The sequence below is a fragment of the Centruroides sculpturatus genome, unplaced genomic scaffold (genome assembly GCF_000671375.1).
Source record: "Centruroides sculpturatus isolate CEXI.00-Female unplaced genomic scaffold, Cexi_2.0 scaffold285, whole genome shotgun sequence".
NCBI lineage: Eukaryota > Metazoa > Arthropoda > Arachnida > Scorpiones > Buthidae > Centruroides > Centruroides sculpturatus.
Window position 1 is genome coordinate 193,520 of NW_019384647.1, and position 15,091 is coordinate 208,610.

Genomic DNA, 15,091 nt, shown 5'->3' on the forward strand with positions numbered 1-15,091 from the left:
GTACTCTCATAAGTCTGTAACTATACACAACAGTCGGTCAAGTTACATTTCTTTAACTCTCCAACAAGCCTGACATGACTCAGCTGACCATTACTAATATTCTTTCATTGATTATTATCCTGTTGCATTCCACTTTGGCCCATTATTATAGGATTCCTATAGGTGAGTGACTTTTATATTTATGAATCTATATATAAAATTAACGTTGTTAAAATAGATTATAAAGAAATTAAAGTTTTCTATTTCGTAATCGTAACATCTTTAAATTTCTCTCAGGCCTTGATCATTCTTGTTATTGATAAAAAAAAGAGATAAGACGTCTTCTGGATGGGACGGAAGATACGGTTAAACTGTCTCGTAAAGGGGATTGAATTTAGTATTAGATTCAATTATCGAATTTTGAAATAAGGAGAATAAATTGGTGGCAACGATTTTCTTATAAAATCCAACGCTTTAATAACTAAAATTAGCTCAAATATTGAAAATATTTTAATGTCGAATTTTATTGCTTTAATTTTGTGTTAAATTAATTGTAAATATATAAGTTTTATGTGTAATATTATTAAAATAGACATTTGTAAATAATATCTCTATGAATAATAAACTTAAAAAATGAAACCTGGAGTAAATCTATATTTTAAATCAATTTATTAATTCACAACGATATCTTCTATATCATTGTGGGTTAACAAATTCTTTATCTTCTACATGGATAATTTTTTTTTAATGTTTTCTCCAGAAATTTATAATTTGTTAAGAATATTTTAAAAGTACGACAATTATATTTAACATATTCTTTAAATTCATCATAATTTGTTATCGAATATTATTCAAATATCTATCAATATTCTCATTTTGAATCTTGAACATGAAGAAACGTTAGATCAATGTATTGTTGCTGATAATTTAAGCGTAGTAACCACAGCTTTACTAATTGACATCAAACTATCAAATAATAAGCATGAAAAAGTAGTCTTGATATACAATTTTCCAACTTATAGCTCTCAAGGGTGGTAAATTACACTCCTGGCTAGAATACAGTTTATTAGTAAGCAGGGCCATAGAGTATTTTAGTCAGGCCCTGCATACGAAAGAGTCTCCCTATAAATTAGTTTTCTCCAGGCCATGAAAACTGATTTATACGAATCTGTAGCCCGTAGTGCTTTCTATAAATAAATGCTATTTTTACTCACAAAAAAAAAACAAAATCCGTAAAACCACTTTCATTACTAAAAAAAAAACATTCTACGTATTTCATTCGTTCAAAAAACTGGTAAAAAAAAGGCCCGATCTATCCCGGGCCCCGTACGAGCTGTCGATGTTCCCGCTAGTAATTCTACACTAAGTAAACGACGATGAAAAATATTGATAAATGCTAACTTAACTAAATCACGATTTCGTGATAAGTAGAAAATTCATTTTGTAAATATTAAAATTCGCTAGAAACTTTTTAATAAATCGTAGACTTGAACGTAAAAGTAATTATGTTGTTTAACTTTTATATTTTCTATTATCTGAACATTGTTTTCAACTTAAACTACACATAAAAATACTTAAACTATAGTCAATACAGTATAAATGTTTGTTTTGTGTGAGATATACAAATGAAGTAGTTAAAAGGGATATTTTTATTGTAATTTTTACTATAATATTAGACTTTTATAGTTAAAAATTCTGTTAAATTATACTTAATATCGACGAATCAATTAAACATTTAAACAATCTGTTGATATGATATTTAAATGTATTTACCATCAGATTTTAATGTTTTAATGAATATCGAACATTAACGTGCCGTAAAATAACTTAATCTAACTTAAGAGAAATTTAATATATGAAAATATTAACGTATTAACTATAAGATCAGGCCTGATGCAAGGTATCATTTGATATAAAAAAAAAGGTGCAGTGACCTATTAAACGTGTTCAAATTGTTATATTAATAGGAAGATAATTATTTTGTTTTAAATAATAATTGCTCAAATATTGAAAATACTAATTTGCCACTTCCTCGATTTAAAAATTGCACATCCCGTGCTCCTAATAATCGTCGCATGTAGCCTATAAATAAATTGACCAGGTAGTTTACATTAATATTATAGTATATTTTCGAGCATTAATTTCATTTCTCTGTTATTTTTAAGGAGTAATCGTGGGAGACGATGACGATCCTTATCTTACTGCTATCAAGTATGCTGTTTCAATGCATGAAACTAACGACTCCAGTCCCTATACTTTGAACTTAGTCGTAGAGAAAGCAGACAAAGAAGATATTTATCAAGTAGACAAAGCAGGTAAAATTTTAATTTAGATAATTTTGTGTCTGTAGCTCTTTTATAAAGATATTTATATTCATTCGTAGCATTATATAATAGATAATTATGTGTATTCCTTGAACATTAGGATACTGTTTTATCTTACTCTGTTAAGTATAGGCCCTATAAGTGAAAAAGATGTAAGCAAATATTTAGAGAAGAGTAACTAACATACAATACACTGTTTATAGTATCATTCATTTTAATACAGCTCAAATGCAAGAAAAAAATTAAGAAAAATATTTATCTATCTGTCAAAATCATGATGAATTTAACAGCTTGCTGTATCTTCTAATATTTCTTCAACTATCTCTGAAAAATTATATACGTTTCAGTTTGAAACGCGCATTTAGATGGATGAAAGAGAAGGTCGATTTTATGGATGTTAATAAAGGATAAATGAGTCTTGATTCTACATCATCAACTTGCCGGAAATGAATGTTAGAGGGTGTCATTATCATCATTATCTCACTGAAAAACTATCATCCCTTCTCTCCTCCGGCCATTAAAGAACAATTAGAAAAACACTTTTCTTCCTAATATAATTAAAAATCTATTAAGAACGACAAATTGTAATGTCGCCTGTTGTGACTATTTTCCTGTTTAGAGATGCAATTTAATATCTAAAATATTCTATATTATTATGTACAGCTAATTTATTTTTATTTAACTTAATATAATTATTAAAAATATAAAAAAGAAAATTATGTTTTTTCGCTTTAATGCTACCGAAATTTTTTGGTTTAATTATTTAAACAATATCAAAGTACATCTTAAAGGATATAATCTTACAATCTTAGTTATATAAGTTATCAATTAATAAATAAGCCTATGGATTACGTGAACAGCTGAAAAATTTTGGACAGAACATAATAGATCTGCCATTGTTCTTTAATACGGTACAAGGATATAATACACTACTAATTATTTTTTATTTGTTAAAATCCGTATCGAAGTTGGGAATCAGATACGTTATAAACTATTTAATAAAATAATACAGATAATTTGTAACGGGAATCATAATTAATAATTTTATTTAAACTAAAAACGTTCTTTTGCATTATTCGGAACGAAGATCGTGAAGAAATTTAGTCTTGATTCTGAATTGAGGATGTATTAATAAGTGATACATTGGCATTAAATGTTGGAATCTTTGACTTGAGACGTTTTTTATAGGGTAACTTTCCTTATTAACTTTTAAAATATACTTATATTAAACAAACAGTTAAGCTGTAAAGAAGCAAAATATATTCATTTATTTATGTTATTTAATTTATCAGTTCAAAATGTGTTTTAAAATTAAAATCTTTGGTTTTAATTAATTTTTCATGCTTATTTTTTAAAATAGACTAAATCTTTCTTTCTTTTGGTTATATGAATTTACTTTGCATTTGTGAATAATAGGGAAAAAGGTAAATATTCGATTTTTAATTTCCAAAAGTATTTAGAATCCAAGAATTGAGCAGTTTCGTGAAGAAATATTCTCATTTTGAAATAAATAAATTGCTTTCGGATATTTTCTGTATTTATATCAATTTAAAATACTAAGTCGACTGTTTGGAGGAAAGTTTTAAATTATGTTTTATTACACTTTAATTAAAGATAGGATTGATGAAATAAAACAACCTAATACATGGGCGATCTGTTAAGGGGATGTCTCCCGGGAGGGTTTTCTATGTGAAAATGGCCCCTATTTTGGTGTTACACACATGAAAAACTCCGGTAAACGCCACCCGATCAGTGTTCAGAGGTTTTGTGCACTCGGCAACTGGTGGACCACTTTAATTATGGTGATTCTTCTCATTTCCTGTAGAGATAACAGCGCACATTTTTACATTGTATAACTAAATACTGTAAAGAATGAACTATATGTCTTTACAAAAAGCTATCAAGAGGGCCAGTCGAATTCTTATAACTTCTATTTTATTATATCATAAGTGCAATATGATTTATAACTTTTTAGCTGTTGCAAATTAGAATTAAATTTTAGTTGCAAAACTGATTAGCTGTTTATCATAAAAGTAAATAAATGAATTTGTAAATTTATAAAATAATTTGCAAAAATAAAGCGTCGAAATTAATTACGAATGTCGATCGGCACCGAACGTGCGATATATAAATTGTAAATAGCATCCTGTATAACCGCTGCACGCTATTTCATTTACGAAAAGTGCGGTGGTGAGGATGACGTAACGAACTCTCCACGAAACCAATTTTAATTAACTTTAAATTAACTAATCAAATAAAAAAAATTTAACTGCTTTGGAGAGGACGGAAAGGAAAAAAAAAAAATATTTTATGTCAAACACATCTACATTGAAAGGGTCCAAACTTTATGTAACGTGACATGATTTATCATCATGCGAATATCATTGAAAAAGCTAATCTTATAGAAAAACACTGCTTAAATTTCTCTAAAGGACCATCTTTGTCATTTGAATTCTATAATAAACACGCATATAAAATACTATTGAATATATGTATATACATTGGTTCTGATCGAATGCAACTTACACATTTAAATTATTTAAATATGTTTATAATAATCTCTTTTGCGTGCGTGCATGGCTTTGAGTTTCTCATCTCTATCCGAGACAAATTCAAACATAATTGTTTATAGAAATTAAAATGTGTATGTATACAAAACACAAATTACATATTTAGTAAGTCTTCTGTATTTAATATAATGATATGGCATATATTGTAATCTACAAATCGTATACAAATCATAAGTATTTTCGAAAATAAAAATAAAAATTATATGTTACATTTGATATATTATTCGTGTAATCGATTTATATACATAAATAAACTCTATATAAAAATTTCTTTTGGATTTCGATCAGTTATAGTGCTGTCCTAATTGTAATGAAATTACACGGAAATTCTAAAAATATAACTTTTTTTTTCTTTTTTCATTTAGCAAAAGTATGAATTTTAAATTTGAATTTTTTGTTATTTATCAGCTATAATTTTTTATAACATACAAAACCCATTAACAACTTTATAACACGACTATTAACTACTGTAATTTTGAGAACACACAAAAAACATTTTTCAGATACGTTTTTATAAAGAGTATTTGATACATTTGATAAGAAGTGGTGACTAATACATCATCTTTCTAATAGATCTTTAGAAGATGGTGTTGTAAATGAGTAAAAACTATAAAATAAATTACAAAAAAAAAAAAAAGAAAAATAGTAATGACTGTATGTCAAATTCTTAAATATTATTAAAGAACCTAACTTATAATTTGTATTAGTTAAGAAATTGCCCCAGTTGTCTCAATTTTTTTTTATTTTCAAATAAAAATAAAATTTAAATGTAATTATCTTTACAAAAGTCTTTGTTAAATTATTTCTTTCAAATAGTGAATGAACCAGAAAATAAAAATCTAAATTCATATATTTATGGGATAAAAAGTATTTTAATCTAGCACTTTTTTAGTGAATTGCTTTTGAATACCTTTTTATGAAAATTCTATGTTTTATTAAGTCATAGTTTAAAATGTGTTAAACATTTCTGAATTTAACTGGTATACTTTTCTTAAAAATTAATGTTTATTAAGGATATATGATACTGTAATTTTGCTGGAAATTTTGCAATATTTCTTGCAGTTCTTCTTAACGTTCTATTTATTACGTGTGTTTATTTTAATTTCGCATACTGTATCGTAAACCAATAATTTTGCAATATAAAAAAATCTGAGTTTGCACTCTACTGAAGTATTTCACATTTTTAGGCAATCTTATTAACTAAAAAAAATTTTAAAAATATGTATTTTACTTATGTATTCTTGATATCCGTAAAGTTTAAAATATATTAATAATTTGATTAAAGTAGAAAGATATTGCAGCAACTTTTCCAATGGGGCAAAGGGATATACTCAAATTATAGTATTATAATTATTGCTTAAGCCAGAGTGACAATAGCCTTATATCATGTAATTTACCATACTACTGAGTTGAGGAAGAAAATAGAAATTTCCGACATTCCCTAGGAAATTAATCATAAGGTTTTGACCCTCATCTCCTTGGTTAAAAGACTGATCCAGGTGGGAGCAAATAACTTATTTATTTATTTAACTCTTTATGCTTTCAAAAAATATTGAATTTAGACTAAGCGAATTATTTATTATTATTTTTTCTACTAAATTAGATGTTGTTATTGTAATATTTATCATTACGGATATTTTTAAATGTTATACTTTTACACGTAATATTGCGAGGTTACGTAATATAAACAATATTAATATTTTAGCAATTTACACGCTATTATTCTGAACGTACATTTTATGAACATGCTAACTTATATAAATTATATAACAAAATTAGTATTAAAGTTATGTGTATACAAAAGATGTTTGTTAACAAACTGCAGCCTCATAACTTATTCTACAAAGATTTTTATCCGAAGGATGATTTTTTCAGAAAGCTCTTGATATAGAATATAAAATTATTATGGGATAAATTAGCATAATTAAGTTTAATACTTCTCATAGTTTAATTGATATATTATTTAGTTAAGCCAATATCAAAGTATCAAGTTTAACGAAGCAAACAGAAAGATTGTCTAATTTAATATAATTGACGTTACTTATAAATTAATATGAATAATTTTTTTTTAAAATAAAATTATTTAATTTTTCTTATTAAATGCATAAAATAATTAACTTCATTTCTATTAATAAACTTATTACAGAAATTATACTAATAAAAAGAAGTATATATTGATTATTTAAGAACAGTTAATAATTTTCATTAGAGCAATTGTCTATCCTATTAATATGCATTTAGATAATATTTAAAACTATTAATTTTCATATTTTTAATATCTTAAAATGAAATTTTCTTATGTTTCATTACATAAAATTTGCATTTTAAACAATAAACACATCTGTTATATTATGAATATAATTTCTAATACGAAATTTATTGAATATCTTTTAACAGTTTGTAAAATTTTGAATCGAGGTGTATTCACCATAATGGCTCCTACTACTTTTGCAACTTATAATACTCTGGCATCTTACTCTAATAATTTCCACATACCTTTGATTAGTCCATCATTCCCAGAAATCCCTCCTGAACATAGTACTAAATTCGGAATTGGAATTTTACCCAGTCCTATCAGAGCAACTCTAGATCTGATGAGGCATAATAACTGGAATTCAATTATATACTTATATGATGCCGAAGATGGTAAGTAAATTCATATTTATCAGTATGATTTTAAATAGGTCTATATCCGTAATACATAGCCTATCTAACTTCTAAATATTTATTTTTATTATTATTTTCTTATATTTGTAATTTACAGGAGCCGAAAATTTCCAAAAGCTATTGCTTTATGCCTCTGATGTGTATCAAGTGAACGTAATTGGGATGCATAGAGTGATCAGCGCAGAAGATGCAATTTCATATATTCGTAAAATAGACATTGCAAACAAACAGCTTCCGAAGCAAGTTCTATTGAAAATGAATCAGAAGCTAGTTGTTAAAATTATTACTTTGTTCATGCATGATTACCATATTAATAAAAAGAAATTTAGCTTTTTATATATGGACCCGGTAGGTTATATTAAATTAAAAGAAAAGAAATAATCATTATGGAATTATAAAATATATATTTTTAATTAAAGGTATTGAATAATTTCTGGGAAACTAACAGTGCAACATTTGGTAGCGTCAACTTATTAGGATTTCGACTTGTTAATCCTGTTAATGAAAAATATATGCATTTCAAGAACATGTGGAAACATCTCAATTCTCATAAAATTAACAGTTCGTTATCCGTAATGCAAGATGTGCCAGTATGTACAAATTTAAATTAAAGCTGTAAATTTGTAAATAATTATGATTTAAACGTATTAAATAAGAAATTTTTCTAGATGAATGCCATATTAGGATACGATGGAGTTTTATTACTATTGAAAACAATCGAGAATTTGTTTAGTTTTCAAAGCCACAATCCAAGATTTCATTTACCTTCCATTTTAAATGGCACTCGAAAGTATTGTTTTCAATCACAGAAACCTCGTTGGGAACATGGTGCCTTAATATATAAATATTTAAAAGAGGTATACATTTTAAATTGTTTTTAACTGAAAGTTTCGATTACTAAATAAAATACATTCGAAAATAATATTTTTTTTTTTTCAGACGGTTGTTCCTATGGGCCTTACAGGAAATTTGAAATTTGATGCAAGTGGTGAAAGATATTCCTTTAATCTGGATATTATTGAAACTCTCCCATCGGGTTACGAAATGGTAAATATTATAAACTATAGTAGTGTATTTAATAGTATATAAACCAAATACTAATTCATATTGTTTTATCATCAGCAAAGTGTGTCGTTAATTTTACTTTGTTGTGCGCTGTTCAAAATATACTTGTAATACGTCAATATACTGTATGTATTTTTATTGTGAATGATTTGAAATATTTATTACAATATATAGAGAATATTATAAATAACTGTAACAGCAAATCGAAAAAAATTTTATTCGTAAGATATTAAAATCTATTGAAGTAGAAAACATTTTTTATCGAAAGGCCATATACCCTTTCAGAGAGATTGCATAAGACTGCATACTGTATTATAACTTGCATACTTTGAGCTTACAGACACCAAAAAATATACATATACAGGATGTAATATTGAAAAAAGAACAAAAACATACTTTTGTAATTTAAAATCTCTGACTACAAAATTACACTTATTATATTTTATCCGGCTGCATTAGAAGCCGCAAAATGTTGCATACCGCCTGAAGATCGTAAGTTCCTCGTCTTACTTTGTTTTTCCATTAGTTTTCGATACTATCAACAAACCAGTGAATTATTTATGTAGTATTTATTGAAAAGTTGGGGAAAAAATGCTTAGTTTTAGTCATCAAAGAAAATGCACCCTTCCAAAACATTAATGTGAGAATCGAACAAGTAAAAGGAAAAGAACTAAGGGTTGATCTCATCAGAAGCTAATATAAGCCTATGTCAACTATCTGACCTGAAAGAGTGTCAACTTAAGTTTTCTCAGAGTCGATAGTGATACCTTTCCCGCGACTTTTAGTCACCTCTAAGGTATTTGCTGCTCTGAATATGATGAGAAACTGCCGATTTCCGTCAGTCGTCGCCTGTTCTTTCAACCGTTCAGTTTAGTATGCTTATGTGCCTCTTTTGGATTAGTGCTCGTCTGTTTCCTCAGATTCCTCGTCATCCTTCTACTTCTCTCCCGAACTGAGGGACTACATTCCGAAGATCCTCAACGGGAATTTTATTTTCGATTTGTAAGGTTTTTGAGTTGTACAAAAAAAAATTTGTAATCTCTCTCTCCGCGATCCAGTTGTGCTAACTTTCGTGCCGTCTAATAAATGTTTAAGTGTAGTGAACTGTGTTGAGTGAATCAACTCCAACTGAATCTCGTCCTTTCCTACTCCATCCTCTTACCCCTAGTCTTACATACGAGACTGCGTTGTTGCCATCTAGAAACGTTCAAAAACTCGAGAAGTAGGCGTAATCTACATAGTGTCTGGACCTCATCCGGTACAACCCTCACACTGGTGTCAATAGGAAAGATCGAAGTAGAATCTCAAAGTGGTNTATGGAAGTGTGCTGTCAGATATGGACATATGTTGTTGTACTGTACCCATTCATGCAACAAACAACCTAAATAAATTTACTTAAAGTTTATAATTTTCTTATGGATATGATTACTCACAGCTTTCTTTTCAATCATTTCCTCTCATTTGTAAAATGCATTATAGTTGATAAAATTTTCTTCTAAATATTTTCTCACCATTCTTAATTAAGTAAAACAATGCATCTTTATGAGAAAGAAGTATTACTGATTCGCAAACATTTTCTATTTTATCTTTGTCTTATTCAACTTCTTCATCTTCCTCTAATCATTTTTCTTTTAATCATACTGCATATTTCAACAAACTCAACAAATACTGTAGTTTAGCCCTCGGTGATGTACTGTAAGATTAAATATAAATCTTTCTTAGAATAATGCTCCCTTATGTGGACTTCTGCTTTAAAAATGCTACTAACACTTGATCATTTAAATGGACTGCTCTGTTAGCTATGCTCTATTAACAGGAGTCCCACTATTGTAAAACAGTAACTAAACCACAGAGGAACTGGAAAAGAAACATAAAGATTAAACTCAACACCTTAAATTATTCCAGGAAGTAGTATTATAATGCACAAAAACATTTTTAACCCAGTTTATGGATTTTTATCAGTTGTGAAATTCATAAACTGAGTTGAAAACATTTTTGTGCATTAAAATACTACTTCCTGGAGAAATTTAAGATATTGAGTTTTATCTTTGTAAAACAGTGGAGAAAATAAAAACTTAGAAGAGTGCTCTCTTATTCAATGCCCTGTTACGTAGACTTGACTATATGTGTATATATATATATATATATATATATATATATCTTATAATATAAATTTATGAAAACTTTATTCTTGACTTTTGTGCAATTTCTATTGAATTGTAAATTAATATGTATTTACTTTTAGTCCGAACCGTTTTTAATGAAGAAATCGGGTCCTTGCAGTGGAAATGATTGTTTTGAAGGTTTTTGTAAAGACTTGGCAGACGCTCTAATACAAAAACTTGGACTTAGCTACAGATTACAATTAGTTGCCGATGGTACATACGGTTATGTTGACCCAGTAACACAACTTTGGACTGGAATGATTGGTGAAGTTATAAGTGGGGTAAATACATTTTTCTATTTAAAATTTACATACAAATAAATATATGATTTTTTTTAAAAAATAGATCAGTTATTATTCATTCTTTTATAACTCTTATAACTCTAATATATCTGGACTGATCTGGTTGATGATTTCTTTTGTAAATTCTTGTATTAATAAAGTTATTGGGAAATTCTGTAGGCAATTGAGACAGGTCTACAGTTTATATGATGATATATTAATTAAAATTTTTTATGTATTGTAAAAGATTTTATTTTAATCATCAAGAACAATGGTTTGGTTTAAGTGAAATTTCGTAATCATGTTTAATGCACTTTTTCTATAGGCCTATCTATATTATATTCTGTTAAACGTCAACATTGCGAATTTCCATTGACTCACTTTATCATTCCATTATCATCATTTATCAATGCGAGATTTTCATGTAAGCTAATAATCTGTCTATAGTCATATTATATATAGTTATATGGAATTTAATTGCTTTGAATGCCTTTTATAAAGCGCAGTCTGCACTTTCTTACACCTGTTGCCATGCTGTATGAAATTGCTTAATTTCATTCTTCAAGTTTTTAAATAACATTTCAGTGCTGAAATATATTATGCAATATCAAAAAATTTAATACTTATCACTGTATATTTATTAAAATCTGTCAGTATAGCCTGTGTATATGTCTGGCATTAGTCTATTTCCAGTTCAATCTCGACAACTAGACATAGACTAGACATAGCTAGAGATGGATTTTCACACATCATTTCGGAATTAAGCGATTGTCTATTCTTAGTTAAATTTTCTGAACATTTGCAAGTTCACATATTAAATGTTCAAGTACTAAATAATAACGTTTTCATATGTTTTAAATTAGGATATTTTTCCGATTTACAGTACATTTTTTCTTATGACATTACTTACAAGTGTTCAGTGAAATTCCATATAGAGTTTCCGGAATTATGAATGATTTGAAGAAAAAAAACTGTTTTCGGAAAATTATATTGGATGTGTGTTGTAAATATGTTGGATATGTGTTGTCGGTTTTTATATGTTAAACACTTTATCATTTGACTTGTCTTGTCCCTCATTGTTCGGTCGTCTCCATGGGCCACGATAGGTATGAAAAAAGACCTCCGGTGTCAAAGAGTTAAAAAAAATCTACAGGTTTGTCTCATGCTCAAATATTATAGCTATATATGACCTTATTATACTGGTATAGTACACCAGTATAATAAATTCTATTAATAAGAGAAGGTCCAAGTAGACAAGGGAACAAACAGAAATTGTTAAATATATTCTCAATGTTTACATCGGTAAATTATAATATAGATAATAGCTTATTTATTGTAAATATAGATTTACGATTTTGTTTCAGAAAGCAACTCTCGCAATTGCACCATTAACAGTAAACAGTAAGAGAAGTCAAGTTGTACAGTTCAGTAAACCTTTTCAAACAATTGGCATTAGCTTGATGGTAAAAAAGCCTGGGAGTCGCGACAGTAATCCTGTAGGAACGACGCCATTTTTCTTCCTTTATGTGTTTACGAAAGAAGTTTGGATTTGTGTTATCGTCACTTATGCTGTTATTACTACGTTACTATTCTTCGTGACAAAATTTACTGGGCCACCAGATCGATCAAAAGATTACGAAATATCTCAAAAGAATAAGTTAACTGTGTGCAGCACTATGTGGTTCACAATGGGATCTTTTCTTTTACGAGGAACGGGAATATATCCTAAGTAAGTTTATTTAACAAAATACGTATTGATTTTATTAATAAGACATGATTTTATTAACAACATATACTCGTATAATTTTAACAACAAAAGAGTCTAATAAATACTAAACGTTTTATGTTTCTTAAACACTTTTTCCTTCGTCTTTTGGTGATTTTAATATCTTCACTTCAGTGTGAAGATCATAATACAATAGTCCCTGTTATATCAGAAAAATTTTCAACACTTCTTCATTTTTAAACATTTTAAATGAAAACAACTATACAAGAATGCAATTTAGTTAGTAACAGGAATATGAAACTCTTTATTAACATCCAGTTATCCAGCTACTATTTCACTTCATTTTTACCGTGAAGATCTAACATTTATTTTACTTATTAGTTTTTTATTTATTATGAGAGGCAGTATAGAATAACATTATATAGCATATTTTTAATGTAATTTATAGAAGTAATGAGCATAGAGCTGATTTCTCGCATAGATAAACCAGTAATTCTTAAACATTTTAAGATACTGTTTCTTTTTCTAAAAATAATCTTGCCCCTCTTGCACTCTTTATATATTTCGTAAAAGTATACTGATCTCTAATTTTCCTAGTTTTATTATAATAACATACATCCTTACTTCTTTCTTTTGATAATATACAGATATATTCACCTACTGTGTTTAGAACAAGAATTGCCATGTCTAAGAAAATGTTCTCAATTAGCGCCATTGCTAAGCAACATCAAAATTTTATTGACTTTCTCAAGTAGAATGAAATTTAAAATAGTTGAAATTAATTATTATGATTTTAAAGAATTTAGATCAATTATAATATCAAGTGTTTTCTAAGTTTTTTTTACGTAATTAGTTAAATATAAATGCTAGATACTTATTTGAAAAATAATATAAATATAATGTTTTATTCTATTTTAATACAGGTCCATATCTGCTCGAGTATTAAGTTGCATCTGGTGGGCATTCACACTAACAATAATTTCACTCTATATAGCAAATGCTGCAACAATACTGGTTGCTCATAGATTAGGAGCTGAAAATAGTGCCAACACTGCTGCACTTACCACTAGGGGTATTCAGAGTGTATTAGAGGTATTTTTTTCTTATATTTTTCAAATTTCCTCGTTAAATTTAATAATTATTCATACAGAGTATATTTATTCCATATTCATTCTAGCATACGTAAAGAACAGGAATAAATATAAAAATGAGTGAATATTACTTAGTAGCAATAAAATATAATTTATAAATATGATTACTTTTTATTAATTTGAAAATATTTTAATCATAAGCATTACAATTAATATCACTACTTTGATGAAAGTTACTACTAGTATTTTTAGTCTTTATCATATTTCAAAGCAAAAAGAAAATGCTACAGGATAACTATAATTAAAGCGCTCTTGTTCTTATTCAAAGCTATATTGTTCTTATTTAAAACTATGAGACCCGATTGTGTTGGGCTTTGTCCCTCACCATCTGAGTAGTCCTGAAAAAAAAATCCGTTTCAGTGCACACAGTGTGAAGACAGACAACTGGTTGGTCGAGCGGTTAACATGTCAACCTATTCACTCCCTGGGGACTCCGGGAATGAATCAAGACTGATCGAAAATCTTCAGAAATTTCTCAGAGAATGGTCCATCCCGGATTTATCGGTCCACGTTCCTTATCATTGCGGGCCTGATCGAATCCATGATGGGCTTGATTAATTAAAAGACCCTCTTAGTGCTAACAATAAAATAGACAGAGAGACAAAAATGAAATGATATTTGCTAATGTACAATAATTAAACGTTAAACACAATATTTTAATAAACGAATGTTTAAATGTGGACATGCTGTTTGGTAAAACTGATTGAATTATTATAAATCAGAAACGGTTAACAAAGCGCATATATTTTTTATTCTATCAATACTTATGCATGTTAGTAATGAGAAACAAACTCTCACCTATTAAGTAATGTGATGTGAAGTGATGACGCCATAAAGTCACATTTCAACAATTTCTTGGATAGCAAGAATGAAAATCTACACACTTTTAATAGGCGAGAAACCAAAACTGAATAATAACGATTCCGCAAGTTAATGACAAGCTTGTGAAGTATTAACTAACTCAATGATAGTTTGTAACATATCTTTGAGAAATAATCCTGGAGGGTCCTACTTTGGTGTTTTTCTTCTAATTTTTATTAAATAAAGAATTTATTAAATTTCTTAAAATTATCAAATTATGACAAATAATTAAAATTTTTAGGATGCAATTAATTCAGGAATTCCAGAACTGGGCTGTGTAAAAGGTGGCTCCACTGAAGACT

At 27.9% G+C, this 15,091-nt stretch overlaps 1 protein-coding gene across 1 annotated transcript in view; it reads left to right on the top strand.

Annotated features, from left to right (window-relative positions):
- Positions 1-15,091, top strand: part of LOC111626213 (glutamate receptor 4-like) — a 34,980-nt gene continuing 19,889 nt past the window's right edge. Inside the window, exons 1-11 of the mRNA XM_023369524.1 lie at positions 1-162; positions 2,145-2,294; positions 7,271-7,519; positions 7,638-7,888; positions 7,960-8,130; positions 8,209-8,397; positions 8,480-8,587; positions 10,851-11,051; positions 12,416-12,780; positions 13,701-13,869; positions 15,031-15,089. Of these exons, the coding sequence (XP_023225292.1) occupies positions 75-162; positions 2,145-2,294; positions 7,271-7,519; positions 7,638-7,888; positions 7,960-8,130; positions 8,209-8,397; positions 8,480-8,587; positions 10,851-11,051; positions 12,416-12,780; positions 13,701-13,869; positions 15,031-15,089 (2,000 nt within the window). The 5' untranslated portion in view covers positions 1-74. The remainder of the gene's footprint in view (positions 163-2,144; positions 2,295-7,270; positions 7,520-7,637; positions 7,889-7,959; positions 8,131-8,208; positions 8,398-8,479; positions 8,588-10,850; positions 11,052-12,415; positions 12,781-13,700; positions 13,870-15,030; positions 15,090-15,091) is intronic.